Source organism: Centrocercus urophasianus, unplaced genomic scaffold (assembly GCF_019232065.1).
Source record: "Centrocercus urophasianus isolate 14NV4802_14NV808 unplaced genomic scaffold, USGS_Curo_1.0 seq_10, whole genome shotgun sequence".
NCBI lineage: Eukaryota > Metazoa > Chordata > Aves > Galliformes > Phasianidae > Centrocercus > Centrocercus urophasianus.
Window position 1 is genome coordinate 48,192,855 of NW_024884142.1, and position 27,706 is coordinate 48,220,560.

Genomic DNA, 27,706 nt, shown 5'->3' on the forward strand with positions numbered 1-27,706 from the left:
TGCTTGTGCAGCCCCACAGTCAGGGGCCTTGTCTTGCCTGTTTACTCGGACAAAACTTCCTGATGTTTGAGTATGCACCAAGCAACAGGCAGAATTTTGTCGACATGACACAGACCGTAACTCCAGCTCCTGCTCTGCCACAAAGCTTTGGGTGCTTGATGTGATCGCTACCCTCCAGGAGCTCCCTCCTCCTCTCCTCCAGCACCCACAGCCCCACTGGCCCCAGCAGTGGCGTGGTGCCCGGCCTGTTTCTGTGGGATACAGGGTCCCCAGCACCCAGCACACTGGGGGAGTTTGGGTGAAGCAAGAGGACTGGGATGCCCTGGAGGTCCAGTGGGAAGCCTGGAAAAAATCAGCTCCTTCTGCTTCCAGAGCTCAGGCTGCAATAGTGAGGTCCAAGTGCTCCTTTCCTGGAACACACTAGTAGCTGGACAGGATGCACTCTCCAGTATAATCATCCACAAATCTCCCTCAGATTAGGTTACAGGACAGCATTTAGACGGCACGCATCACAAAGCTCCCTGGAAGGCTTTTGCTGGTGGATCTCTGCTCATGACCCATTTTGGCTTTCGTCAAGAATTGTGACACCAGCCGCATGGGTCATGGAGGAGGCAGGGAGGAGGAGAGCAGCCCTGGCTGGAAAGGGAAGTGGGGAAGGAAAAGAGGAGGAGGAAGGGGGAGGATAGAAAGACAGGGAGGAGAGAAAGAGGGAGAGAGAAAGTTGCTTTGCTCCAGTTACGAAGATTTCAATCCCAGTCCTGAGCTCTCTGCAAGCTCTTGCTGGGATACCTAACTCCCTGTCCTGTGCAAAGGTCTGTGATTGGGGATGTGGTGTGCTCAGCAGGCAGGGCCCCTCCCCTGGGCTGGATCCGCCTCTCCTATCCCCCAGATAAATTACTAGTGTCCTCACTAAATTCCTCAGCTTTCTCTCTCTCCCGCTCACACACACTCACTCACTCCTTCCCTCAAACACAGGCAGAGCAGGGTTGGGGGGCGGGACGGTGGGGGTCCTCTCTGGACCTGTATCACATCTTAGTGCTGGAGGGGGGAGAGAAGGGGAGGAAAGTGCTGTGCCCCTTCTCTCCTCCACTGCCACCACGTAGGTCTGGGGAGCTCCCCTTCCTCCCCTCCGCCCCCTTTCCCGCCAGCCCTTTGGCATCTTCCAGACCATGTCCACTGGGTCCCTCAGTGATGTGGAAGATCTGCAAGAGGTGGAAATGCTGGAGTGCGATGGCCTGAAAATGGATACTAACAAAGAGTTCGGGGCGTCCAACGAGAGCAACGAGGAGGGATCCAATGGCGAGAATGGCTCCCCTCAGAAAGGGAGAGGGGCCTCGGGAAAGAGGAAGAAGGCTCCCCCCAAGAAGAGTCCTTTAAATGGTGTGAGCCAGGAAGGAAAGCAGGTCCAGAGAAATGCTGCCAACGCCAGGGAGAGGGCAAGGATGAGGGTCCTTAGCAAAGCCTTCTCCAGGCTTAAGACCACCCTGCCCTGGGTGCCCCCAGACACCAAGCTTTCCAAACTGGACACCTTGAGGCTGGCCTCCAGCTACATTGCACACCTGAGGCAAATCCTGGCCAACGACAAGTATGAAAATGGCTACATCCACCCAGTCAACCTGGTAAGTCACAGCCCGCAAGGGCCAGGCACTCCTGTGTGTGTGGATGGGGAGAGGGGGGTGAGTAGTTGGGACGGGGCATGTCCACGGAGAAACCTTCACATCCTTCTCACAGAGGGTCTGGTGCCTAGCCACAGGGTACGAGGAGTAGTGGAGCACGGGGACAGGCTCCCAGCTGCCTTCCTTTCCTGCATCTCAGGAGCTGCATGTCCCAGTCCCCTCCACTAGCCCCTGCTGTCCCATCCAGAAGTGGCAGCAGAAAGGCAGGAGCATTGTGCCTGAAATGCCTGAGAGAGACAAGCTTTCTACCTTCAGATGGGAAGGTAGAATTTGGATAGAGAATGGTATGTTTTAGGAAGGGCTCAGGCAGAGAAAAGACCCAGGATTTACGCAGTCTGTCTGCTTTATCATGAAGTTTCCTGCCATAACAAAACTCAAGCCGCAGTCTTTTAAAGATAGAGCTTTGGAGGCTTTGTGCCCAATCGCTCAGAGTTGCTGGGTCCAGGACATGTCTCACCCCCCCATGTGAACTCACACAGAAGACACAAATTAATGTTCAGACCCCTCGGAGGGCTGCGTGGCTGCCCCAGAAAGCACTCCCCAGTAGCCCCCCGGGTCTCCCCAGCAGAAACATCTAGTTTCTAGCTGTATATATATGCAAGGGATGCAAACCAGGAGTGGTCTTCAGCTGCCGGGGTCACCCCATGGGTCTCTCTCATGGGACCCGGCTCTCGTAGGAAACCCCAGCACTCTGAGCAGCCCCCACGCTGCTCACGATCTGATAACAGCACATAGAGTGCCCAGAGCAGCTCGGCTCAAAGTGAATCAAGCAGTGTGCCTTGCTCCCAAGGTGAGTGCGATTCCCGGAGAGAGCCGGTTGCGGCTGGGAGGCGAGGAAAGAAAACAGGATCCTAGCTGAAGCCGTGCCCCGGTCAAGGCGGTGGATGCCGGGGTTGCCGCTGAGGCTCAATGAGCATCGCGATGTGCCTTTTCATGTATGTAACCCCCTTACCACCCGTGTCTTTTCCTGGCTACAGACCTGGCCTTTTATGGTAGCCGGCAAACCCGAGAGTGACCTGAAAGAAGTGGTGAACACAAACCGCTTGTGCGGCCCGACGGCATCCTGAACCCCCGGCCCCGCCAGTACCGGCCCCGTGCGGCCGGGGAGGGGGCACGGGTGCGGGCAGGGCCCCGCTTTGCCCCGCTGCTGCCCCGGGCCCGGGCAGGGAGACGGGAGAGCGCTCTGTCGGCACGGCACCGCGGAGACTGAACGCAGAGACTCCACCCCGGGAGAGCCCGACTCTATTTAACTTTATTGAGTGCGTGTGCAGTCGAGTGTCCTGCAACAACAGCCTTGCTGGTTCAAGAGCTACTAGAGGAAAGGCAGAGATCAAACAAAACCTACAACACGTGTATCTTTTGTCTGAGACCTGTGGAATATGTAGATGCCTAGAAAAAAGACTGACTGACAGTCATCTCTATGAACTCATTTGCCCTAAAGATATATATATTTTCTTCAAGCAGGTTTTTGCTCTATTTCTGTGAATAAACCTTCCTTTCCATTGAACATGGAGCGGTGTACTTTTCGTTTCCAACTCACAAGGCAGTGGGAGCACCGCACCTGGCTTCCTGCAGTGGGGCAGGGGGTCCAGCCCTACGCCAGGGAGAACGAGTGGGGGGAACAGTTGGTACAGCATCTTCACACTGAACCCCACAAGGAGGGGCAGCTGTGAGCTCGGCAGGGAGAAGGAGAGCAGCGAGAGAAAGAAGCTGCCTTGCCTCTCTTTTTTTTTTTTGTCGAATAACCGCAAAGCCGCTGGTTTTAACCTTCCTGAGGAACCGGCGTGGGCCTTCCTGCGGGGCTGCCGTGGGAGTGTCGAGCTGGCTTATTGACAGACAGATCAGTGTGGGGCTGAGGATTTTTGTCCAGATTGGGGTGCCAGGGATTTTAGTGCAAACATCTCCCTTCTGTTGCTTAGGGCGCCTGCAGGAGATTGGGCTGAGATAAACAGGAGTGCAGGGTGCTCTCCCTGCACCGGCAACGGCAGTCGGCAGCTGATGCGCCAGATCCCACCGAGCTGTTTAATGTTTCGGGGTTATGACCGCACTGTTTACAAGATGTCTTCAGTTATTTATACTGTTATTATTAGCAGAGGGGCTTTAAATTTCCGCTTCACTTGCTCTTTCGATATCGTCCCCTGGTTCTGTTGGATACCTGGGTGCTGGTGGGCGGCAAGTGGACATCTGGGGCTCCCTGTCCACGGGGCCTGCATCTCCCCTAGGTCAACTGAGCAAGGCAGAGTCCTCCTGGCAATTCACATCCATCGGCTGGGTTCACATGTGGGCCATGTTGAATTAGGGCTGGGAGCTGGGAACTGTGCATGCATTGTGGACCTTGTTACAGAAAGGGCTGAGGACTGCAGGATAGTCCTAATGGTTTTGAAGGGCGGGCTGTTTAATTTCACTTATTCACAGCTTTATCTCCAGCCTGCACAATTAAAAGCAGACCTTGTCGCCCAGCCTAGAAGCGCACAATTTCACCATCAAGAGCAGGGCTGCGCCAGCTGATACGTAGTTACAGGCAGACGTGCACAGATTTGATGTACTTTAAAGCAAAGGGATCACCTTGAGCAGCCACAGCTCCTGCTTCTGGGAAAAGCAACTCTGCTTTGCTAAGCACAGCTGAAGAGGTTGGTCCGTGCCGCAGACATTGGCAAAGTCAGGGGAACCTCTGTTCTCTTAACGGGAAAAAGAACAGAGCCCTCTGACCTTAAATGCAGAGCAAATGACTAATGCAGCAAACGCACAAACACTCTTTGAACCACTAAAGTTAACCGCTGAATCAAAATTAATAATTGAATTAAAACACTCAAAATCTTGACTTGAATTCCTACTAACTAATGCATGCTCTGGCTCATAGCAAGGTGCTGTTTAAATTCAAGAAAGCAGAAACTGAGAGGGATCTGGGATATGCATAACATTAAGAGTTCCATTCTAAATTTTCTGATACACGCTTTTCTGCCACGCTGCAATGCTTACTAATCGCAGGCAGCATCCTTGCCACCCTTAGCCACACTCACTGCTCATTGGCCACCTAAAATGCAGCATGAAGAAAGAGTGAAGTGCTCCATGCAATATTGCTCCATGAAATGTGAGGAACACAGCTGTAACCATGTACCAAAAGCTGCAATGTAAGTAGAGCAGAAAGAGGAAGCTGTAGACACAGTTATTTCTCTTGTCACTGCTCACTTTACGTAGCACTCTAGGGACTAAAATATTCCTCAAGTACACTCTGTCTTCCTCAGTCCTTGCCAATGAACAACAGTTCAGCAACAAAGAAAAAGGGAAAAAGCAGCAAACAACAGACAAATGCAACCGGCAATATGCAAAAAGGTAAATAGCGGCTTTACTCAGACAGTAAAACTTTTTATGGCTTTATGTTCACTTTGAAGACAAAGAAAAGATTTTCAGAGATGTGGATGTGGGTGGCAGCCCCTGATCACTGCCTGTTTTAGAATGTGAGCGAGGGCACAGCCCAGTGCATGGCATTAACAGCCCCCAGTCATTAGGTGAGTTGAGCATCCTCCCTGCATTAAGTGCAATTTTACAGAAAAATTATTTGCAAATGAAAAAAAAAAAAAAAGTAAATTTAGTTTGATTGAAGCACTTGATGGTTTTGAAGGGAACTCACAAATGTGTTAAGGAAAGAGAAGGAATGGATATAAATATTAATGTCAATGACTTTAAAGAAATTATTTTGTTTGCTTTCTTTTCTGTACAAAGTGATGTATTTTAATATTTACTGAAATATAATTATTTATACCCTTTTTCCACGTGGAAACAAAGCCGACTCGATTTATCTTTCTCTATCTACATGGATGTACACGCAGCTGCGAGAGTGTCTGTATACATTCCCTCCTAATAATGTTTGAACTCATTGCCTGATTTCAACTGAATTTGACAGAGGTCTCAAAGATAACCAAATTGCTATAATTTTTTGTAAAAACAGTCAGCTAATAGAGAAGAGAAAAAAAAGTCTTTAAATTCTGCAAGTAAAAGAAAGCTTTTGACATGAACCCCTGTCAGATACCAGAGCATCCGCAGCAGAGCGGCAGCTGTAGGTGAAGAGCCAGGCGCCGCTGCCATCACCCACTGCAAGTCTTCGGACAATCGGACAACACTCCTTGCGCACCCGTGTTTTTAAGATAAGAGCCATCTAAAAACAGTTTAGTCCCATTTAATTTTTATTATTATTATTCTTTTATTTATTTATTTCCTCTTTTTTTTTTTTAATCCCCGAAAGAAAACCAGTTCCACTTCTTCATACCCATTTTTCAGTTCAGCGAGGAAGTAGAAAACCCTTTATTCGCACAGCTGCCTGCAGTGCTTGAGCTGCTGGGCTGGGTGCTCATACTGCGCTGCCTGGCATGAGTTTTCACACTCCGCAAAGTCTTTAAGAACAAGTATTTTTCTATCTCTTGCAGAAAATAAATGTTAGGCTTACCTGATTCTCTTTGTGATGGAAATCTGCCAGTAGGAGACTCCAGCATGGCAGGAAACCCCTCTGCAGCCCCAGCACAATGCCTTGCTGTCCTGGGCACTGATACAGTTGTCAGGTCATGGTTAAAGCTGTGCCCCAAGGTGCACAAACAGCATACACCATTGAGCTAATTCCTTTAAGTGTTGCTGAGAAAGCAGGTCAAAAATCTCAGTGCACCTTGGAAATCAAAGATACAGAAAATCAGTGTGGTTTATTCCATAGGAAAGCTGGTTTTAATCCTGGGTGTAATGTTGTATTGGTAATTTTATGTCTGTATCTGTCTGGAAATATATGCTTCCCTGTAAATGACTTTTTTTTTTTTTTTTTTTTTCAAAAGATAACCTTTTCTGAAATCCCATTGTCATTGTTTTTCATTGCTATTTGTAGTAAAACACAGGCAGAAGACATTAATTAATAGCAAGTAATAAGCAGGCTAATGGATCTAAACTCAAATGCATCTGGTGTGTAAGAAGAGAGTACGAGTTGATAAAAACACAGGGTATTTCTGATTTCTGTCTGGGGATCTGAGTGTAGTTCATCACTCACAGCCTCCCAATAGGGGCAGATTTTCAGAAGAGATTTCAGAGAAATTGAAATCAGCAAACAGCAGAGTACTCTGTAATTTCCACGTATATACACTCACAGAAAAGTCCACATACAGAATCTCTCCCGACAACCAGTGATCCAAATCATCCTTGTTCACTGCAGGTGAACACTGCAGCCCTGTCAAGGCTGTGCTACCTGATCAAACCCATGGGGTATGAGCAACTGAGCACTCACGATTTGGCCACGGGATGCTCTGTGCTCTGAGGCTCAGGGTGCTCTATGGGTGGGATTGTGGGATGGGAAGTGGCACAACCAGCAACACCTACTTTTTTTGTTCCCTGTGCTACAAAACAGCTGCTGTGCTATGGCTTGGTGACTTCCTGTAACACTGAGAAGATGTCACAGTTCTGATCTAAAATGTATGCCCCAGAAAGGATGGGATATACCCATTTGTTACCCTGGTGAGGTTTGCTGTCGGCAGACTCCACAACCAGCCAAGCTCTGCAAGGACCTGATTTTTCTTCAGGTCACTTTGGACACTGGTGTGTCTGAGCTAGCTGTATAAAAATGACTTTGAGGCCTAGACATGCAGTAAGCGCATTTTCCAACTGTGGTGTGGACATACCCTAGGGTCACGACAGTCCTGAAATGACGCATTTTCTTGCCTCAGGGTTTTGCCCTTAAACTGAAACTTGTAAACAGACGAAATGGATTTCCAAGCCCATGCGCATGTGTGAACCAAGCTGAACAGTCCTCATGCGGGGAGTGGAAAGATCCAAACCTTCCCGCAAGGAAAACAAAGATCATTAAAAAAAAGCAGGAGAATAAAAAAAAACAATGCAAACCCTTCCTTTCTGTACAGTCTAAGAGGCCATTTTCTTTAAGCAAAGAGAAAAAAAACAACACTTATTTACATCCTCAGCTGCTATGTAAACTCTAAGACCATATCCAACTGTAAATATGGATTATCTACACACTCAAGTTTTCTCTCGGTTGTTTACATGCATACTTGAAAAAAACAGAAAAAAGGATAAGAAACACGAGGGCGAAAAAGGGAAGAGCACAGATTCGCTGCAGAAGTAACCTCTGTGCACAGCCAAGAGACAGGAGAAAGGGGAGAAAAAAGCACAGACAGCCCCTCTCCCTCTGGCTGCTGCCGCTTGGTCCTTAGAAGGGATGGGAAAGGCAGAAACTATGAGCAGCTTCACCACAGCCAGGTGGGGCCAGACCACCGGGAAGATGGAAGCGGAGAATCTGAGAACCACAGCTGCCTTCCCTGGAAGGAACATCTGCAGAGCCTGCATCGGGAGGAGGAGCGGGCACAGCAGTGAGTTCCCAGGGCTGCACTCACAGAAAGCTGTCCCACTGGGCGGCTTCCTGGCAGCACATCCCTCCCCCAGCAGGGATGAAGCAAAGATCATCATATGTTCACGCAGTCCAAGTGACAGCATGGCTTCTTGCTTCAGCATCCTGTTTCTTGTGATGCTTTTTGACGGCAAGCAGAAAGGAAATAGCTTTTCCTCACTGATAACATGCTGTTTTCTTCTTACATAGGCCTTTTTGCCACTGGCACCTCCGAGACAACTGAGTAGAAACTAAGCAGAAGACAGCAGTTACCTTGGAGTGTTTGCTCCAAGGTTTTCTGTAGGGGGTCACTATCATTCTAACGATGGGGGAGGGAAAAAAAGAAAGCAGATAAGAGGCTGGATGAAGGTTGCATGTAAGCTTGGTATAGGTTTAGAAGCAACATTTTTGGCACACAAACTTATGAACAGTTTTAGGCACTCTGAAATCACCAGATATCTTTGCTCTTTGAAATCGACATAAACATAGGAATTGGAAGAACTGTCACGTTTTATTATTATGTATAGACAGTATCTGGATCAGCAAGTAAAACAGGCCATGGACCATTCTCCAAAAAACCAAGGGTGAGGCAGGTGTCACATATACACACACTGAAGTTTTATTCACTCTCACAAACAGTGAGCACAGTTCCTGGCACGCGCTATTCCCAAAACATGCTTGAACATCTTCTGGGAGAAAGCTAGTCAGACCAAAAGCAGGCCAAGGACCATGCTAACAGTGAAGTACTATTAAAAATAAGCCACACACCTTCACCGTGTTTCACTGATCCATACTATTGTACCCTTAGAAGCTAGAATTATAAAGATCATTGATTCTCTGTTGTCCTCTAACAAGGTTTCTAGATCAGCCTGCTATCTTCTCCAATGGGCTAGAAATTTTTAGTGGGGACTCTCCTTGCTATGTGAGTCTTGTACCTAGTAGTAACAGGCGAGGTAGGCTAGGGGTTATCAGAAGAAAGAGGCCAAGTTCAAGGATGAAGTATGAGATTTAAACAAAATTATATCCAAATTTATTGGATATAATACTTGGAAATAACACAAAACTCCTGTTCATTTGTTCTTCAACTCTACTAAGCTCTACAGCACCCTTTCCACTTGAGCTGTGTGTTCACAGGTGCTACTCTTGACATATCAGGAGAAGCTTCTTTACTGAAAGGGTTGTTAAGCACCAGAATAGGCTCTCCAGGGAGGCGGTTGAGACACTAGCTCTGAATGTGTCTAAAAACTATTTGGATGTGGTGCTCAGGGACATGATTTAGAGGAGGGTTGTTAGAGTTAGGGTAGTATGGTTAGGTTGCGGTTGAACCTGATGATCTTTAAGGTCCTTTCCAGCCTGAGCATTCTATGACTCGTGATTCTATGATATACTCTCATGTGCCATGCCAAGCAGTTCCGCTTACACTTCATGTAAAGATCTAAAATGGAGATAATCATCAGCTTAAATGTGCCAAAAGGCTTGAAACAACTAACAGGTGTTAACATCCTTCCTCTGGGGCAGGATGCAAGTCAGCAGGGCCAAAGTAATGCTTTAGGTTGAGTCACAATCTGGGTGAAGTTTTTACGCCTTCTATGAGCCGGATGCCTGAGGGCTGTACGATGTCATACGCTTGCAAATAAAATTCATCGTCACTCCTGAAAAACCCAATAAGCCAACATTAGAAATACAGATGCTGAATGCAGGAAGCAGCTTTGTGTAACAGCTCAGAGAAGAGTTCTCACTCATACAAGAGCAGGAAGGAACACTTGCTCGAGTTCCTGACAGGCATTCATAGGATCTCAATCTAGGCAACAATGTGCTCTTCTTCCAATTATACAATTTTCATCATGTTTCTCTATTATTGTCAACCAAGGCTGCTAACCATAGTCTACAAGTATTTTCCAGTTGTAGAGGACAAAACTACAGATATGTATTGAATCATTTTAAAGTTTACTAAAGAAAAACCTCATCTTGATCATTCAACTTTTATTTTAGACTATTTCACTATCATTTTTTTTTCATATTATTGTATCAAGTAGCGTATCTATGTTACTTGTTATATACACTCATATACTGTATACTTTTTAATATAAAATGAATAAAAAAATATAAAATCATATATATCATAAAACTTGATGGAACATTTGAGTATTGTGGAGTTGGTTTTAGTGCCACTTATGCCAGGGAGGTAACACTTTAATATAGTATAGTACTAGCAGGAGTTATCATACTGTACATGGACCTCATCATCAGAGAAGTGTGAGAAAACACAGTTTATAATTTCATCTGATAAATGAAGTCCTGGAGCAAGGGATTCCCTCCCTGGCTGATCTCTTGCCACAGGTTTAAGCTCAAGTCCTGCTGGCTGTCAGCTTGGCAGCTTTCTCATAATTAACTTGTAATATCATATGCATTTAGCTCACGGTCATTCCAGAAAATGTCATTTCTATGGAACGTGCAAAATATGGATTGCTCCTAGGTATCTCCTCCTCAGAAACAAATACTTGAATATAGTCTTCTGCACAGAGCTCACAGTTCTAAGCAGCTGCATAACAATCCTAGTCTAGCCTCACTGTGGGCCTCCTCCAGCTCTCTCATCCCACCCTACAAATTTCCCACAGTCTACCTTGCGCTGGATTTTATCTGACTGGAAATGGATCCTGCAAAAATACAGAAATCCAAATAACCATACATTTCCTTTAGGTTGTTGAATTTTTTATTTTTTTTTTATTTATTTTTATTTTTTTACTGACACCTGCAATTACATTTGAATAACAATGTCATAAAATTGCATTCTGCTCACTCCCATTGCTGTAATTACCAAACAAAAATATGTGCAGTGTCTTCATATTGATATTGATGGTCCTAAGCAACCCACAATTCCACATCACAGAACATTCAAGCATAGTAAACAGCCTCCTTACATTTTCATCTCCTCTCTGCTTTCCAAACAATTGACTGAGAAACAAAAGCATAGAAAAATTTAAAATTACATAGCAAGACAGTGGCAGAAATGGCTTCAGTGCCTTATCTGTGAGATGTCAGTACAGCATCTGTGAAGTTAGAGCATGCATTGTTTCTGCAGGTGGGACATCACTAACACCTCACCCACACAGCCACAGAGACTAGAGAGTTGCAAACAGGGATGGAGACCTCAAATACAAATTAATGGTGAAATTGGCTGGCACCATGCTTACCACGAGTGGCACAGCTAAAGATAATCAGCTTTGTAGCTGCACAAGTCTGAAATAAAATGGTATGCACAACTGATGAACTTACACATAAAATCAGACAGTGCCTAATCACCTCATTTGCATTGTATGACACTGTGATCACAACTACTTTCAAAAATTGCATATTTTCCAAGCATATATTTAGAGATGAGATCCTAAACACATCCCAGCTCAAATGGGGAAAACTCAGGCTGAAAAAGCAGCTGAAACTGTGGCATAGTAAGGGCTCATTTCTTCGTCAGGAAAAATATTACTGTGGTAACAGTTGCCTAAATCCAGAATTCCCGTTTTCAAAAGCGAGTCTCATTTTACCGTCTCCACCGAAACGAAACGGATCCGTTCCAGCAGAAAACCACAGGGTGGCAGTGATGCTGCGCGCTGGCGTTAGCGCAGCTCCCCCCCCCCCCCCGTAACGGGAAGACAAAGCTTGGGTTAACGATCTGTGCAGCCGCTGCAATACTTTCTGTTAGAATCTAAAGTAATTACTTCCGTCAGGTGAACTTAGCAATGAATTTCAATTTTTGAATTTAACGTAGCAGAGGAAAACATTCCAACTGTGAAGATTTTCATACTGTTCCCTCTATCCTAATGAAAGCCATTCCACAATCACTTCACACATTGTTTCAGATCCTCAGAAAAGTGTCAATCCAGCATCAATCCAATTGTCAATACTGTGCACTATACACCCATAAATACATGTACAAACACATACATTTCTCACACACAGACTGACATGTCTTTATGAACTCAACCAGACCATTTTCTTTCAGTAAGGTGCTGTGCCCTAAATTGGTTCCACAGCACCCAAACCCAAGTATTCACAAGTTCCCAAACATCACACAGTAGATAATGATAGAACAAGGGGGTGAATGGTTTCTAACTAAAAGAGAAAAGATTTAGATTAGATGATGGGAAAATATTTCACTGAATGGGTGGTGAGGCGTTGGCACTGCTGCCCAAATAAGCTCTGTGCCCCATCCCTGGAGATGCTCAACGTCAGGTTGGATGGGGCCTTGCGCAGCTGAGCTGCTGGGGGCAGCCCTGCCCATGGCAGAGGGTTGGAACTGGGTGGTCTTTAAGATCCCTTTCAATCCAAGCCATTCTATGAGTCTAAGAATCACAGAATCACAGAATGGCCAGGGTTGGAAAGGACCTCAAGGATCATGAATCTCCAACCCCCCTCTACCACATGCAGGGCCACCAACCTGCATGTTTAATGCTAAACCAGGCTGCCCAGGGCCCCATCCAACTTGGCCTTGAACACCTCCAAGGACGGGGCATCCACAACCTCTCTGGGCAGCCTGTTCCAGCACCTCACCACTCTCTGGGTAAAGAATTTCCCCCTGATGTCCGACCTAAATCTCCCCTCCCTCAGCTTAAAACCATTTCCCCACGTCCTACACATCTCAACCCTTTCAAAGAGTTGATTCCCCTCCCCTCTGTAGGCTCCCTTTAGGTATTGAAAGGCTGCAATGAGGTCGCCCCGCAGCCTTCTTTTCTCCAGGCTGAACAAGTCCAGCTCCCTCAGCCTGTCCTCATAAGGGAGGTACTCCAGTCCCCTGATCATCCTAGTGGCCCTCCTCTGGACCCTCTCCAACAGTTCCCTGTCTTTTTTGTACTGCGGGCTCCACACTTGGACACAGTATTCCAGATGGGGCCTCACAAGAGCAGAGTAGAGGGGGACAACCACCGCCCTGTCCCTGCTGGCCACCTTCTTTTGATGGACCCCAGGATACCATTTGCCTTCCGAGCCGCAAGAGCACACTGTTGGCTCATATTAAGTTTTTCATCATCAGGACCCCCGGGTCCTTCTCCACAGGGCTGCTTTCAAGGACCGCTCCTTCCAGCCTGCACGGATGCCTGGGATTCCTCTGGCCCAAGTGCAAAACTTTGCACTTTGCCGTGTTGAACCTCATCAGGTTCACCCAGGTGGGGGGGAATGGAGCAGGCAGCAGCGCTGCGGAAAGCCCAGGAACGTGTGCCGAGGCTGCAGTGCTGCTGGCACGCGTGCAGCAGGTGAGGCCGCCGCACGGTGATGAGCAAGCAGTGGATGGCAACATTGCTGTGGGACGGGTGGTGATGTCACCCAGTGAAAGCGAGGACTGGCAACATGGCCGAGCCATGGTTTGTGGCACCTCTGTGCGACACATTCTGACTGCTTGGCACACGCTGCTTTAACGCAGGCGCGGCAGCCCGGGCCGGCAGTTCGTGCCTGGCCTCCGACTGAGCGTGTGTGCGAGGACTGGAGTGTGGACAGGGCGAGCTTTGGAGCTGAAACATGCTCTGGGTGCTGCTAGCACAGCTCTCAGACGTCATCTCAGAGCCACTTTGCTGTACCCCGACTCTGCTGGCAGCAGGCAGCCGGGATATCGCAGAGAGGTGCGTGCAGCAGCGCAGGTAGGCAGCGTGGTAATGCTTCACGCCAGCAGCTGGAGGGGAATACTTGAGAGACCCTTCCCAGGCTGGCCCATGCCTGTGGCGTCTCCTGTCCTCTTCCAGCGTGACAACTGCTATCACAGCATCTCCTGCTGGTGGAAGCATGGAGGTGGCATTAGATACCTACAGCCCCATAGACCTGGAGAAGTGGGACAGCGTGGTATGCACCATGGCACACTGCCACCATTTTCTTTCTTCGGGCCCAACGTTCCGCTCAAGCACCACGGCCTGGCACTACAGCTTTGTACTATGGAGGATCCAATCAGCACGCTGAAAAACAACGCCTGTCGCAACTGCCTATCGCAGTAGTATGCGCCAAGGGCGACCCCTCGCGAGCAAGAGCCCCCTCTCTCCCCCCCACACCTACCCACACACATGCACTCACACACACACACACACACACACACCCCTCACGGCACCGGAAGTGCGCCGCAGGCACAGCCCCCTTCCTCCCCTCCCGCCGCAGCGACTTCCGGTGGCCGCTCTAGCCGGCGTCGCGTCTATGCCCGCGGCGCTGGGGGATGTTTATTGTCGCGGAGCCTCGGCCCGTCATCCGGAACGCCGCCGGGCGCGAGCGGCGGGGCGCCTAGCAACCCTGCCAGCCGCCGCCTCCCGCCCGCACGGTAACGGCTGCCGCGTGCAGCCGGGCCGCGCTCTTCCCCGCCGCCCGCGGGCCGCCGCTTAGCGGGCCCGGCTCCACCGCTAGCCTCTGCCCGAGGGACCCGGCTCCGTCGGGCGGCCGCTGGGAGCCCGCGCCCCTTCCTGCTGCGGGGGTAGGCAGCGCGGCCTTCGGCTTCCCCTCCTCGCGTCGGCGCGTTCCCTCCGCTGCCCCTTTCCCTGGCGGGAGTCGGGAGGTGGAGAAAGCCGGAGGGAGGGACCCCTAAAGGGGCGAAGTGCCGAGGGGCGCCCGGGGCGTGCGGTGCGGGGTGGGCTAGCGGGTGGGCGCGAGGCCTTGTGTCCGCGCTTTGTCTGTGCTGTGCTTGGCTGGGAACTCCGGGACGCGGCTCACAGGGGGCGATTGCTGCCTGAGTGCTGCGGCACAGGACGGGCACGTGCCGGGCTCGGCAGCACGGCTAGCAGAGTTCTCTCAGCTGAGGCGGGTAGAAAGGGAACACGCGACGTGCCCTTTATTCTAAGTCGTTCAGGTTTTGTGTTTTTCTCACTAGTTTGTCAGTGTGGAACGGCCACCGAGCCTGTTGGGCCAGGCTTTTATTGCACTTCGGACGGTTTTCTACCTATCTAGCTATTGAGATCGAATTGGTAGTTCTCAACACCTGGAGCTGGGCTATCGCTTGATGCTTTGAGGGAGAAGTGGCACAGAGCTGGAGGCAGAGTGATTCTCACTCTGGCTATGAGCAGATTTATTTTGATGGGAAGAACGTGAGGAAAATGGCCTGTTACAAGTTACTCTCTGAAAGCAGGCTTTCTCATCTAGCTCTGTAAGCAGCTTGGCTTTATTTCTGTAGCTGGATTTGTGTTGGAAGACCCTGGGTCTGTGGGCACACAATAGTCTAACTCGAAAGAATCCAAAGCAGAATGGGAAATTTGTGTCCTACTTGTCCCAGGCATTGAAGGTATAATGGTTTTTTGTGTTGTTCTTCTTGGACAAATGTCCACTTCAGCTATTTTTGCACGTATTTGTAAAATTTCTTCCAAGCTGTATGTGCTTTGGTTCCATAGGAAACAGTCATGCGACTGTAAATCTCAGAAGTTGGAAAGAGCTAGTCTGAAGGTAATGATCCCTTTTAGAACAATTTGACTTGCCACTGGAGGCAATAAAAAATGAAAGTACGTGTCTCTGGCTCTGACACTTAGAAAGCTGATTGAGTCAGAGGGTTCGTGGACAGACAGTAGCAGTATTGCCCTCATTTCTTGGGAGTCGTCCACCGATCGCTGTGATAGTGTTGTATTCCAGGATTCAAGCAGACCTCAGGTCTGTCAGCTCTCGTTCGTGTGGACCTGTTTCCCCACGGCCCGAACGCGAACAGGAGGATGGAATTAATTATCTCCTGGATCCCACTAGGATTTGTGTTTTGTGTTCTTCATTCTCACCTGGGCTCTTTTGATAACTTAGTAAAAAATGCTTTTCAAGCTATTTGTTGGAATGCCAACAGCAACAGTGGTATGTTCCACTGGGAACGCTGTCCACTGGGCTGTTGGAACAGGTTTTGGAATTGGTTGGCAAAGCGCTTAGGTTAAAAATAACCAGTACAAGTTGCTTGTCCTTCTGCTGGTGTGACAGATATGTTCATAAAGCTTTTCTGATGTTAGCATCACCGTTGTTAGGTACCCATCATCTACCTTCATAACTCTGAGTTTCTCAGCTTAAAGGTAGCCAAAAGCTTAAAATATTACTTTGTTTTTATACCCTTTCCCTAGTGACTTTTCTTTCTCTTTGATAATGACAGTGGTGTTGGTTTGGAATTTTTTTTGGAAGTCAGAGCAAGCTGGCTTTTTTTAGATTGCAAGATTTCAGTGCAGGGTGTGTTTCTCTGTGTGTGTTTATATAGTTTCAAAAATAGTATGGCCTTGATCCTAATTGAGGATGTATGGGTAATGCTTTGTCCAAGAATTGCAGTGTGCAATCCTTTTCTCTCTCCTTCCTTCAAAATGTTCTTACTCTAAAGTGGGAAGTTTCTTTAGTTTCAGGGTAGAATGCACTACTTCTTAGAGCCAAATATTCTTGAGATTAGTTTTTATTGTTCTTATTTTGAGGTTCTTTGCTTGATCTATTTGCTTTTCTTCCTCCTTTTTTTTTTCTCTCCTTAATGACAGTATTCCATTGGTTTCCCTGACATCCGTGTTTAAAAGAGAGAACAAGCTTTCAAAATGTCTATGATAAAATAGAATAATACAAACTTTTGTGAAGATGCATTTATGTATCTTTTCACTCTTGGTGTGGATTCTGTTGCATTCATACAAGAAAATTTGAATTCAAATATGTTACTTGTTACTTGCTCTGGAGAAAGCTGAATGAAATGTACAATACAAAAGTAAAGCTGTGTGCGTAGAAAAGTAAATGATTTTATCTTCTGTTTTAGCCTGTTACTAAATTAGCAGTGGCTGGCAGAACATACTTTTGAAATGGGATTTAAGCTGCCAAAAGTTTAAGGTTCAGATGAGAGAACTTTTGGGTGATATTAATCAGGAGAACATAAGTTGAGCTCAGTGAAATCAACTTGGAATTTGTGAACCCTAAACAGGAAAGAACCAGATGTTAAGTTTTTACTCAGTCCCACTGCTCTGCAAATATAAGTGCATAAATACAGGATATTGAAAGGCACATACATAAGACTGTTCCTTAATATCAAGATGTCTTTCTAAAAGCATGACAAGATTATTTTTCCTAGTTTGCAGATACGAAACAGACATGTAGAAATTCAATTTGGAAAATAAGAGAATGGATCAGAGCTACCCATAAGGGATCATAGAACATCTTGGGTTAGAAGGGACCTTAGAGATCATCTGCTTCCAACCCTCTTGTGCCAGCAGGGCTGGCACAAGATCAGGCTGCCTGAGGCCCCATCCAACCTGGCCTTGAATGGGATGCAGTAGGGTGCATCAATAATCAGAGATGAGAAGGGAAAACTTGGGAAGAGGAGCATCAAAGCATTGGTTACAACTGTGTGTTCCAGCTGGTTGTGCTACTGGAGAGAAACAGAAGAAAGAACAGGTTTTTGTTTTTTTGTTTTTTTTTTAATGAACCTTCTTACACTATTTTTTGTAAAGATGGTTTGGGGTGTTTTTATGTGGTGCATATATTAGTATTTTTTTAAATCATTAATTTCTGTTGAAGTGGTTGCTGTGCATTTGGATTTCTTTAAGACTTCCTGAAGAAGGAGCACGTCTTTTTCTGAACAATTTTTTCTTTGTTGCTGATACAGCATGAAACATCAAAATGAACACCTGAGGCAGAGCTTGTAGCAGGTTATGCTCACTGTTCAGCAGAAGCATCCAAGTATAGAAGCAGCTTGTTTCATCTAGTAATTCTAAACCATGCCTTGGAAGAGGTTGGTGCTGTATTTATGTGCTAAATGAGAATGGACGTGCTGAATTTGAAATTGTCCACGCTCAGATTTTGAAGGAATTTGGGTGGTATTTGCAGCAGCAAATGCAGTCATCTTAGTGCAAATGGAGAAATGTCATAGCGAATATTTGAAATGTTCAGCATTTGAGTGAAGTGTTTCAGTGATCTTCTTTTGGTAGATCAGAAAATGCTACAGTCACAAAAAGGCAGTTTTTCAATTCTTATGCTGTGTTTACATAACTGCTTTTATGAAAAATTCTGTCACTTTTTAACTGAATGTTGCAAACCACAGTCTAGAATATTAGCTACAGCTCAAATTAGATTACAGATTTAAAAAGGTCCTCCCTATATATCTGTTGTCTTGAGCTTTCAGAATGTGGCTAATGAAAATGGGGGTATGGTACCCTAATATCTTACGATTTTTCTCCCTTAAAACTCATTGAAGTAACTTGTACACCTAACCAAGATACATCATAGTTTCTCAAAACCTTCTTACAGACAGTTCCACAACATTTTTACGCTGAGATTTTTCCTGTAAATTTCCCTTTAGTGATAGATCTTTTCCTTTTGAGATGTGATTTTCATGTCTCTCAATTGCTTTTTTTTTTTTATTTTTTTTTTTTTTTTGTCCTTAAAGCTTTTCTCCTAGGTTCTATTTAAGACAAACTGCCAGTGTTTCATGGGGATATCCTCATACAGTGTTATGGTTTGCTTAGCAGTTAGGAACCTTTTCATCTGCACGATGGCATTATTCTTACAGACTGTGAAGATTGAATGTGCCAGTAGGAACATGGTGAAATCTGGGAAACAGTGCCCATTGCAGCTATCTTCTTGCCTAGCATTAGTTCCTGGGTTCCAGTAAGTGATCTCAGCAAAAGTCAGGACATGGAGCCAGGATGGAAAACAAATGCCTCTCTCAGGATGCCATGGCTTCCAGCTCCTCTCTCTACGCTGTCCCTGCCTGCGTGCTGTTCAAAATCTGCACGTGTGCTATCTTTGGATCCAGTGCCATAAATTGCTAACCCAATCTGTAGTAGTCCAGCAAAACCAGATGGAACAAGTCATTTGTAACTGCATAGGATTCATATAATTTTGAATTTAAAAAAAAAAAAAAAAAAAAAAAGAAAAAAAAGATCTGGGAATACTAATTAGTAACTGTTTGTTCTCTGCCTTCTCTCCCCCACACATTGCCTTTGGTTTCCTCCCTATCTTGCCATTTCTTCATCGATTTCTGTGTTAGTCACCTGCCTCTCCTTTTCTTATATTGGACAAACCAATAATTATAGAATAATTCTTTTAGCTGGGAGCCAGCTGCTCAACAGGAGAAGGTGACTGTCACAGCAGTTTATCAAGTGCATTACACACATCTGCATTGTACATTATTCTGTGTTGGCAGTGAGTTTTATTATGACGTTTAGGAAGGTGGAAATAATGATAAATATAATCCATAATAACATTGGTAAGTTTGTGTCTTGTAGATTTGATACATAAACCAAAAGATTTATAAGATTATAAATGTGCATTGCATTGTGTTATGTGTATGGGTGTTTTTGATACGTAGTCTTCTGCTTTTTCGATGGCAGTGACTGCATAGAGCGTGTTGCGTATCTGACAGTTTCTTTGATTTTGGCCTTTGCTTTCTATAGGGATTCATGTGGGGTGAAATTTTACTAACATTTTACATGAGTGGCAACAAGAGCTATCTGGGGTACTATTGCCTCTAACCCTCAGGCTGCTCTGTGCTTAACCTCATTCTCCTGGATGAGAACTAACATTTTTACATTCTTATACAAAGAAAAATTCCTTAATAAGCTCTGATATTTTTGTATATTAGTCCTTTTCACTTTATACCAATGTTCTTGCTCTTTATTTCCCCCACCTTTCTCCAAAAGGTGGAATTCCACTTCATCTGGAATTTATCTGAAATGCCAGCCATCTTGGCTGTAGTGTGCTTACAGAAGCGATGCCATCAGTTGCAGGATGGCATTGAGCAATATGCCTGCCCCTGTCTCACAGTCTTCTTCTAGTCAAAGTGTTTGGTAGGAGCATCACCCCTGGCATGCATAGGCAGACTGAGCAGTTCCTTGCTGTGTTAGGTTTGCTGTGCTGTGTGCTGGGTGGCTGTCCTGTACTTTCATAGTAACACTCATGCTGTTCCTTAGAAACATTTGATTTTTCTGTGTGCATAGCGTATGCTTGTTCTGTGTCATTCCTGTGGCAGAGCAAAAGGGGATTAGAGGCTCCTATGTCTCATGGCCTGTTGCTGCCATCAGGATAGTCTGTATAGTTCACCCCATGCTCTTACATTTGGAGAGTTTAGCCTAGAATGCTGGGGGAGAAGTGGGTAAACTTTGGTTGCAGACTGTCTGCAGGCTGTAGTGTGTGTAACTTCTGAGTTTCAGAGTCACTCAGCAGGCTCATCTATTTCAATAGAAATGATAAGCTGTTCAGAATTATCAATGTAAGCAGTGAGAGAAATGCATTTTCCCAAGGCGTCTAGTGACATCATCAACTCATTCCTCAGCTCATTTCTCATTTATCCTTTGAAGCTATGGAAAATGTTTTAATAAGCTTTGCAGTGTCCTAATATAGTTGCTAAGAGCTGTAACATATTTAACCAGTAGATTTAAAAATAAAGTACATACATTTTATGTCTGTTAAGTCTGGCAACGTGGCTTCAAACAAACAGCCTCCTATTTTGTAGTGCACAGGATGCAGACATCCCTCCCCCCCCCCCCCACACACACAGTGAACTTAAATGAGTCAGACTGTAGTCACTTCTGCTTCTTGTCTCATTTAAGGGATGAGTGTATACAAGAACAGTGTTAATAGACAGTTTTCTACTGGTATGCTTAATTTTGTTGTTTTCATTCTCAGGATGTGATCTTCATGGTGAACTGGTGTGAGAACTGAGTTGTAAATCACCCCAATGGATGCAGACAGTGATGTTGCATTGGACATTTTAATCACAAATGTAGTGTGTGTTTTTAGAACAAGATGTCATTTAAACTTGAGAAAGATTGCATTAGAGGGAGCAAATGTGATATACAAGCGTGATGTTGGGGTAAGAGATTTAATGTAACACAGTTATCTGTTTTTATGTATATGTTCCTTAAGCTAAAACTTCATGTATCTGATATCCACGTATGATGGATAGAGAAATTTTATTTCTGTAGTTATGCAGAATGCTTAACAAGTCATGTCAAATGCTAAGCCTGTTTATTAAGATATCTGATGAGACCTTCTATGCATTCGGATCTAGTTTGTCTCCTCCAAATTCGATTTTCTTTTCACAGAAAACTTATCCTGATAAGGAATTAGCAGTGTGATAGTTGAGATAATAATAACAAAAAATAATAATAATGGTGCTGTGGCTTTCAGCTTTTTTTTTTCTTTTTTTTTTTTTTTTGTTTTTTTTTTTTTTTTTTTTTTAGGGGAGGGTAACTTTCAATCTGTTGTGTTAGAATTGAACGGCTAATTCAGTGCATGTTTATTTAGCTATTCTCAGGAGCTTATTTTGTAATTGCTGAAAGAGATGAAAGGAACGGTTCAAGACTTATAAAAAATAAAGAGAATATTATTAGTGTAATTTTTTTTTCCTTAGTATGAAATTGAACTAATTCCCAATGCTTCGCTTTCATTTTCCTTTTCAGAAAGTATTAATGAAACTTAGAAAACCTAGGATTACAGCCACAATTTGGTCCTCAGGAAAAGTTATTTGCACAGGAGCCACAAGGTGAGTTCATGAAAATCTTTTCTGTGGATGAAATTGATGTGTATTTTAAAACATAATGTTACAGATGAGGAAGTTAGCAAGAGGCAGTGCTTGCTACTGTTAATATTCTCTCACATTGTATCACATTCTTGCCAACTAAGCATTTGGGAGGAATTTATCTATGCAGTGTCTGCCTTGGACCAAATTGAAATCTTAAGAAACTTCATTTCAGCCTTCTGGAAGAACAGTTGGAAAAACTACTTTATGAAAAAAAAAATCCTAGTGATTTCTCTTGAAAACTCTCTAAGATATATATATATATATATATATATTTTGTTGTTGTTGTTGTTGTTTTAAGCCAGAACTTGAAATCTAGAAAGGGATGATGTTTTTTAAGGAATGTCTCTTTTATTATTACATGAAAACCTACCTGAATTTAATTAGGTTATATACTACTGAGGGACTGGAAAGAAGCAAGAGCAAATTTAATTCAGATACAGAAACTCACTGAACCCATTAAGGCTCATTAGGCTAAGTTCCTCTTGAGATGTGTCCACACTGTGGATAAGATACAATGATAAATCTGTATGCTTTTTGTGTGTGTTCTCCATCTCAAAATGGAGAATGTTTGGTCAGTACTAACATTCAAATGATAGAGTTGTTGGTTTTTTTTTTTTCCTTTCACCCTGCACGCTATGTAACTGTATGGTGAGCTTTTCTCTTAAACTTTATGTTGTGCTTTCTACTAGTAGGAATGTTAAACACTGCATTCTTTTGTATACCTCCAGGCAAGTTAGCACACCCATTGTAAAGGAGAGTGGGATGAAAAGTAACCACCAAGTCAGGATGGCCAAATTCAGGCTGCTTGTGGTCATATTTGTCTCTTAGGAGCATTTATGTTTGATCAAAGTATGACTTCCACTGCAGCTCCTACTGACTCGAACTGAGCGGTGAAATAGAATTCTTTATACCATATTTGAAGACTGAATATCTAGACAGTGAAAATAGAATTTGATATGTACAGCTGGATGAAATAAACAGCTGTCCACGTGATCACACTTAATGCTTGCATAATGGTTTGTTTTATACTCTGATTATCTACATAGTATGTGTGAACATAAATATATACTCTATTAATGCTAGATTGTCTGCTTTACAGTGAAGAAGAAGCTAAATTTGGTGCCAGACGATTAGCTCGTTGTCTACAGAAACTAGGTTTTCAGGTAATTCTAATGAAAATGGAATTGTGTGACTTAAGCAATGCTGGTAAACACTGTTTTTGGAAAACAAAAGTATGGGGGAACTTAACAATTCGGCAACCAGCATGTTTTCACTCAGATGCCCCTTTTGTTACAGAATACATTTTCCAGATGCTGTCGAAGAGAATCTGTCTTACTTAGTGGATTTGAGTTTCATTTGGCAGCTTAGAATTGTGCTTTTTCTCTGGCTAATGAACAGTATTTGTTAAATGAACCACCCGCAATTGTTTCTTGAATCTTACAATGTATTTTTCTATTCATTTGGAAGAAGTGCTGAAATGTATAAACCAAGCTGTCATTTGAAGACTATTTCCTTCATTTATGGTGGAATAGCAAATGCATGTCTATCTTGTTTAGGGCACATTTTAGCCCTGTTAATTGCAGTGGAGGGAAATGCTGCTGTGTTGAGATTGCACAGCTGAAACTAAGTCAAATGAAAAAGTCAGGGCATGAAGCTCCTCTTTTCTATTTGGATTACAGTTACTAGTCAAAAATACTACTTCAACTGCGTTGTAAGGGTTATGAATGACTCAGAGTATGAAAATGTGTTTTAAAACTTCCTGATAGCCAGTTGTGCTGTTTATCCACAATCTGTGTTTACCGACAGGCTATCCCATTCAGGCTGTATTCAACCCAAGCAGAAGTTAGGCAATTTTATTGCTAATGTATACATTAGAACCAGGCTCTAAAAGCTAGAGCGGAACATTGGATTATTGGGAGATGAACGGTGCCTCCAGTGTAGGTGCACAAAGTTTTGTAATAAAGTGAGTGGTTTAAGTGGAATGTACTTTAAGGTTTGAAGTAATAGTTGACTTTTTTATAAGGTTTTTTGCCTCCACTCATACTTCTTAAAAGTTTTGACTGAGGAATGATCACTTTCTGTTTAATTTGTTTCAAATACACTGAAATATTCTCCAGTGATCTTACTAATATTGACTATTGATCAATGCACTTGTTTAGGTGTTGTCTGTTGGCTACTTTAATGTAGAATAGCCATGAATGGAGAATTACAATGTCAGTGGTCTGTGGTAGGCTGCAGAATGTCAAAGACTGTAAAGAAGAGGTTGCCAGAGTGGAGATTTAAAATGAAGAAATTTTTGTCTTTTCTTATTCCTACCTTTAATAAAATCATTTATAGCAATGAAACACTAAAGACGCTTTTCCATATTGCAGAGAATTCTTGTAACAATGAAACTTTTTTTTTTTTTGCTTACTTTGATGTCTCATGAATTATTTTAGTTTGCTTTCAAATTTGATGTGTTTAGGATAGCGATGAGTTGTTCCTGCATCTCATTCTTAAAGTAAATTGTACTAAAACCACATAGTAGAACTGTGAAATACCTAGTTCAACAACTACTATACTATAGAAGGATAAAGTAAATGATTTGAATCTATTAAGTGCTCTTTAAACTCTTATCAGAAATGCATTAATCACATTGATCAAAATACTATTAACTAGTATTCTTATAGTACTCGTTTAAGATTTTTTGCAGTGCATACATCTCTGCTTCTCTATGAATTGAATTTTTAATTACTCTTTCCTTTCTTTTTAAAAAGGTAATTTTCACAGATTTTAAAGTTGTGAATGTTTTAGCAGTGTGCAACATGCCCTTTGAGATCAGATTGCCAGAATTTACGAAGAATAACAGACCTCATGCTAGGTACGGTAGGATTTTAAAAAGTAACAGTGCTTGTGTACCTCTTAAGCTTTTCATTTTGAGTTTTGACCTCTTATTTTGTTTTCTAGTTATGAACCAGAACTTCATCCTGCTGTGTGCTACAGAATAAAAACTCTCAGAGCTACCTTACAGATTTTTTCAACTGGCAGTATCACAGTTACAGGTATTTTGATGCCATAAATATTTGACTTGTTGGGAATATTTAACTTCAGGGACAGTTAGTTAGGAAAAGATGATGTTCAAAATAGTCAAAAGATATGTTGAGTAGATGGAGTGGATTTTGTTTCCCAGTGCTTTCATCTAAATTGTTTCAGAGCCAAATTCCAGAGGAGTTACGTAGAAAATGTTATGATTGATAGGCTTAAAAATTACCTTGAGTGGACAAGGTCTGAGGGCTTCATTTGTTTGTATTTTATTTTTTCCTTTTTTATTTTTATTTTTTTTTAAATCTTCATAATACTGTAAGCTACACTGAAGCATGTATTCTGAACTGGTTGAACTAGAAATTAGATTTAAGATAAATTGGGAGCTTGAGCTTCCCTGAAGTCTTAGAAGACTCAGGGCATCACATCATCTTCTTAATGAGATTTAGCCTTTCTGTAAGTTTGTGTCTCAGTGCTGCTTCCTGAAGGCTGTCTCTTGAGCTTGTATTTGTACAGTAGCAGACAACTTAGAGAAGGGTGCAGCATCTGTCTAGAAGGTGGAGAATATTATAGGCTTTCACCTAAGCTTAAGTGAACATTTAAGTCTGTTTGAAAACAAGAATAATCCTGGTCCTCTCCATTTTCTTCCTAACTTAGCACGTGAGTTAAAACAGTATTTCCCAGATTATATAAATAAGATGTAGCCAGTTATTTGTGATTTTGGGGAGGCATTTTGAATAGTTCTTTCTACTTGAGATTAACTTCTGAAGTCCAAAAGGAGAGTAAAAAGAAATTGTGTACTCAGGCATTGAATCACTTGAGAAATAGCTGATTTCATTTATCATACATCACCAAACTTCTATCCAGGATGAATTTCTTTTGGCATGTGCATTGCTTGTTCATTTATGACCTCAGTTGTTTGTTGTGGAAAAGAATCTAGTTCCATTAAAAAGCACTGGTAGTTTGTTTTCTTTCCTCAAATGTTGATAAATCAGATACCCCACAGCTGCTTCATCCTGAGATAATAATCACTCTCTGGCTTGCAGATGTCTTGAGATGAATGTTTGGAGCTATTTGCAAAATCAAGATTGAAAAGTTTTCAAAGATAAATTTGCTTGAAACATACTTAAATTAAATGCAGCATTATTTAGCATTAATTTTTGTTGGTGGCTATTTAAAAGAAGAATTAAGTGTAGCTAGCTCATACAAATCTGGGTAGTGCAAATTCCTAGAAGAGTAGTGTAAGTAAAATTATTTCCTTTATTTCTGACACTCAGCTGCTACAATCTTCCCTGGGCTGACTGATTAAGAAATATGAAACTTGTAAGGAAATCAATAGTGTTTATTTGTACTCTAGCCATTGGCCAGAGTGGAACATCTTACAGCATCCACGTTAGAGTCTTTCTCTTGTAAGTAGAAGTGATGGGAGATTCTTAATTTGGGAGAAATTATTCTTGTTTACAAACTAAAGTTATGGTAGCTAAAATTGTTAAAGACAGTTGTTTTAATTCATGATGGTCTGATTTATTTCTCTTCCTATTGCTTTTTTTTTTTTTTTTTCCTTTTTTTAATATATCTCAGGGCCAAACGTAAAGGCTGTCGCCAGTGCTGTGGAGCAGATTTACCCCTTCGTGTTTGAAAGCAGAAAATAAGTTTTATAACTCACCACTTGATGGTTAGGTTCCCTAACCAAGCACCTTTAAAGACTGCTGCACATTGGACTAAAAGCAAAAAGGAAAACTGGACCAACTATAGCAGAGGAATACAGACTTTTTTCTTGTTCATGGCCACAGTATAAACTCCAGTCCTTTTGGATTTTACTCTTAACAGTGCTGTATTGTAAAAACAGAAGTTTACAAGATATGAAATTGCTGCTTTTAAAAAGACATTCTATTTATTTTTGCAGTAATTTCTGTGTATTCATAAGCAAAGCTGTCACGATGTGCACTACCTTAAAAACTTTTTTTTTTCAGTTTGAGCTTGTGTTTTATTTGTGAATAGTCTTTTACATTTTTGTATGCTGAATATTGGGCACCAAAGAAGCTGTAAAAGTTATCTTTTTCACCTGATGAATGTGCACAAATAAAAGTTTGGAAAATATTTCTCTTCATACCTGTTCTGTTATATTCCTTTCCTTTTTCTATTACATTAAAATTGTATAGTTGCAAATTAATTTGAAACAATGTAAGATAGTCTTTTGCTGATAGCTTCTGTTTCTATTTGTAGTATGTGTAAAATTTTGTGTGTGGGTTAGATCAAAATCTATAGTAGTTACATATGTTTATCTGAGGATGAAATTTGGTTTGTTCCCAGTTCGCTTAACTACATGCCAGATCAAGTATTTTCTTGCTGTTAAAAGATGACATTTCTAAATAATTGAAGTCTACAACTGGTGTTTTGCTGTAGATGTTGAGGAAATCTTACCAACTAAAGAAGCTACCATAGAAAAATCAACCACCTTGTTCACTTACTGGATACAAAAGGAAACAAAAGTTACTATGTGAGCTTCAGTGTTCTGGAAAGCATTGTTACCCTTGGACTCAAGGAGACTAATCCAGTCCCAGCCTATTGCTTGATGACAAACATAGGCCTTTCCTACACTCAAGTTACTGTATAATATTTTCATGACAGGAGGCTGCCAACAAGCAATGAAGCTTGATTCTGGCATGTATTATTATAGGTATGAATCTTGGACATGGAAGCCAGTAGATGTTTCAATAAGTGCACATTTGAAGCAAAAGAGAGGTGAATGCTTAAAAGAAACTGCAAATGCTACTTTTAAAAAATTAAAATAAATATGTATAAATGTATGTATGTCTTTTTTCCCTGAATGAAGACATTTAACACTACAGCTTGTGCTGCAAGTAATATGTGATCGTGTGGGTCCTGCAAACTGAACAACTAACTGTTATTATACTAGCAGACACCTTGTGTTGTGGAAGGAAACTGGCAGAATATCCTGAAAAAGAAAATGCCTAGTATAATGCATACTGTCTGTCTGAGGGGTGGTATAGAAGTTGGGTATCTGCTGTGTCTCCATGCAGAAATTATGGGAAGAGCTGTTTATGAAGTGCTCAGTCATACCCTTCAGAACAAAAGTGATATACTCATAAAAGCCTTTTTTAGATCAGTGAAGGTAACAAAGCAAAGGATTTGTGACTATGAAATACT

The 27,706-nt window shown here is 43.1% G+C and overlaps 2 protein-coding genes across 3 annotated transcripts; both read left to right on the plus strand.

Moving 5' to 3' along the window:
* Nucleotides 1-745: 745 nt before the first annotated feature.
* On the plus strand, nucleotides 746-3,183 carry TCF21 (transcription factor 21). The gene is made up of 2 exons (XM_042828173.1): nucleotides 746-1,619; nucleotides 2,654-3,183. Exons 1-2 carry the CDS (start codon nucleotides 1,170-1,172, stop codon nucleotides 2,741-2,743), a joined length of 540 nt encoding a protein of 179 aa, XP_042684107.1. The 5' UTR covers nucleotides 746-1,169; the 3' UTR covers nucleotides 2,744-3,183.
* Nucleotides 3,184-14,399: 11,216 nt separating this feature from the next.
* Nucleotides 14,400-27,345, plus strand: TBPL1 (TATA-box binding protein like 1). Of its 2 annotated transcripts, XM_042822379.1 has the most exons (7): nucleotides 14,400-14,485; nucleotides 20,617-20,803; nucleotides 21,393-21,475; nucleotides 22,614-22,677; nucleotides 24,271-24,374; nucleotides 24,461-24,555; nucleotides 26,117-27,345. In XM_042822379.1, exons 2-7 carry the CDS (start codon nucleotides 20,669-20,671, stop codon nucleotides 26,185-26,187), a joined length of 552 nt encoding a protein of 183 aa, XP_042678313.1. In that variant the 5' UTR covers nucleotides 14,400-14,485; nucleotides 20,617-20,668; the 3' UTR covers nucleotides 26,188-27,345. The 2 variants fall into 2 exon arrangements, with proteins under 2 accessions (XP_042678313.1, XP_042678321.1); XM_042822387.1 differs by lacking the exon at nucleotides 14,400-14,485 and having other exon boundaries at nucleotides 20,474-20,803.
* The last annotated feature ends 361 nt before the right edge of the window (nucleotides 27,346-27,706 follow it).

Bases quoted from the DNA above. Each gene is read 5' to 3' on its own strand.
- TCF21 (XM_042828173.1), top strand. From the start codon at position 1,170: ATGTCCACTGGGTCCCTCAGTGATGTGGAAGATCTGCAAGAGGTGGAA. The intron at 1,620-2,653 runs GTAAGTCACAGC...TCCTGGCTACAG, and splicing joins ACATCCACCCAGTCAACCTG to ACCTGGCCTTTTATGGTAGC.
- TBPL1 (XM_042822379.1), top strand. From the start codon at position 20,669: ATGGATGCAGACAGTGATGTTGCATTGGACATTTTAATCACAAATGTA. The intron at 21,476-22,613 runs GTGAGTTCATGA...TCTGCTTTACAG, and splicing joins ATTTGCACAGGAGCCACAAG to TGAAGAAGAAGCTAAATTTG. The intron at 24,375-24,460 runs GTACGGTAGGAT...TTTGTTTTCTAG, and splicing joins AATAACAGACCTCATGCTAG to TTATGAACCAGAACTTCATC.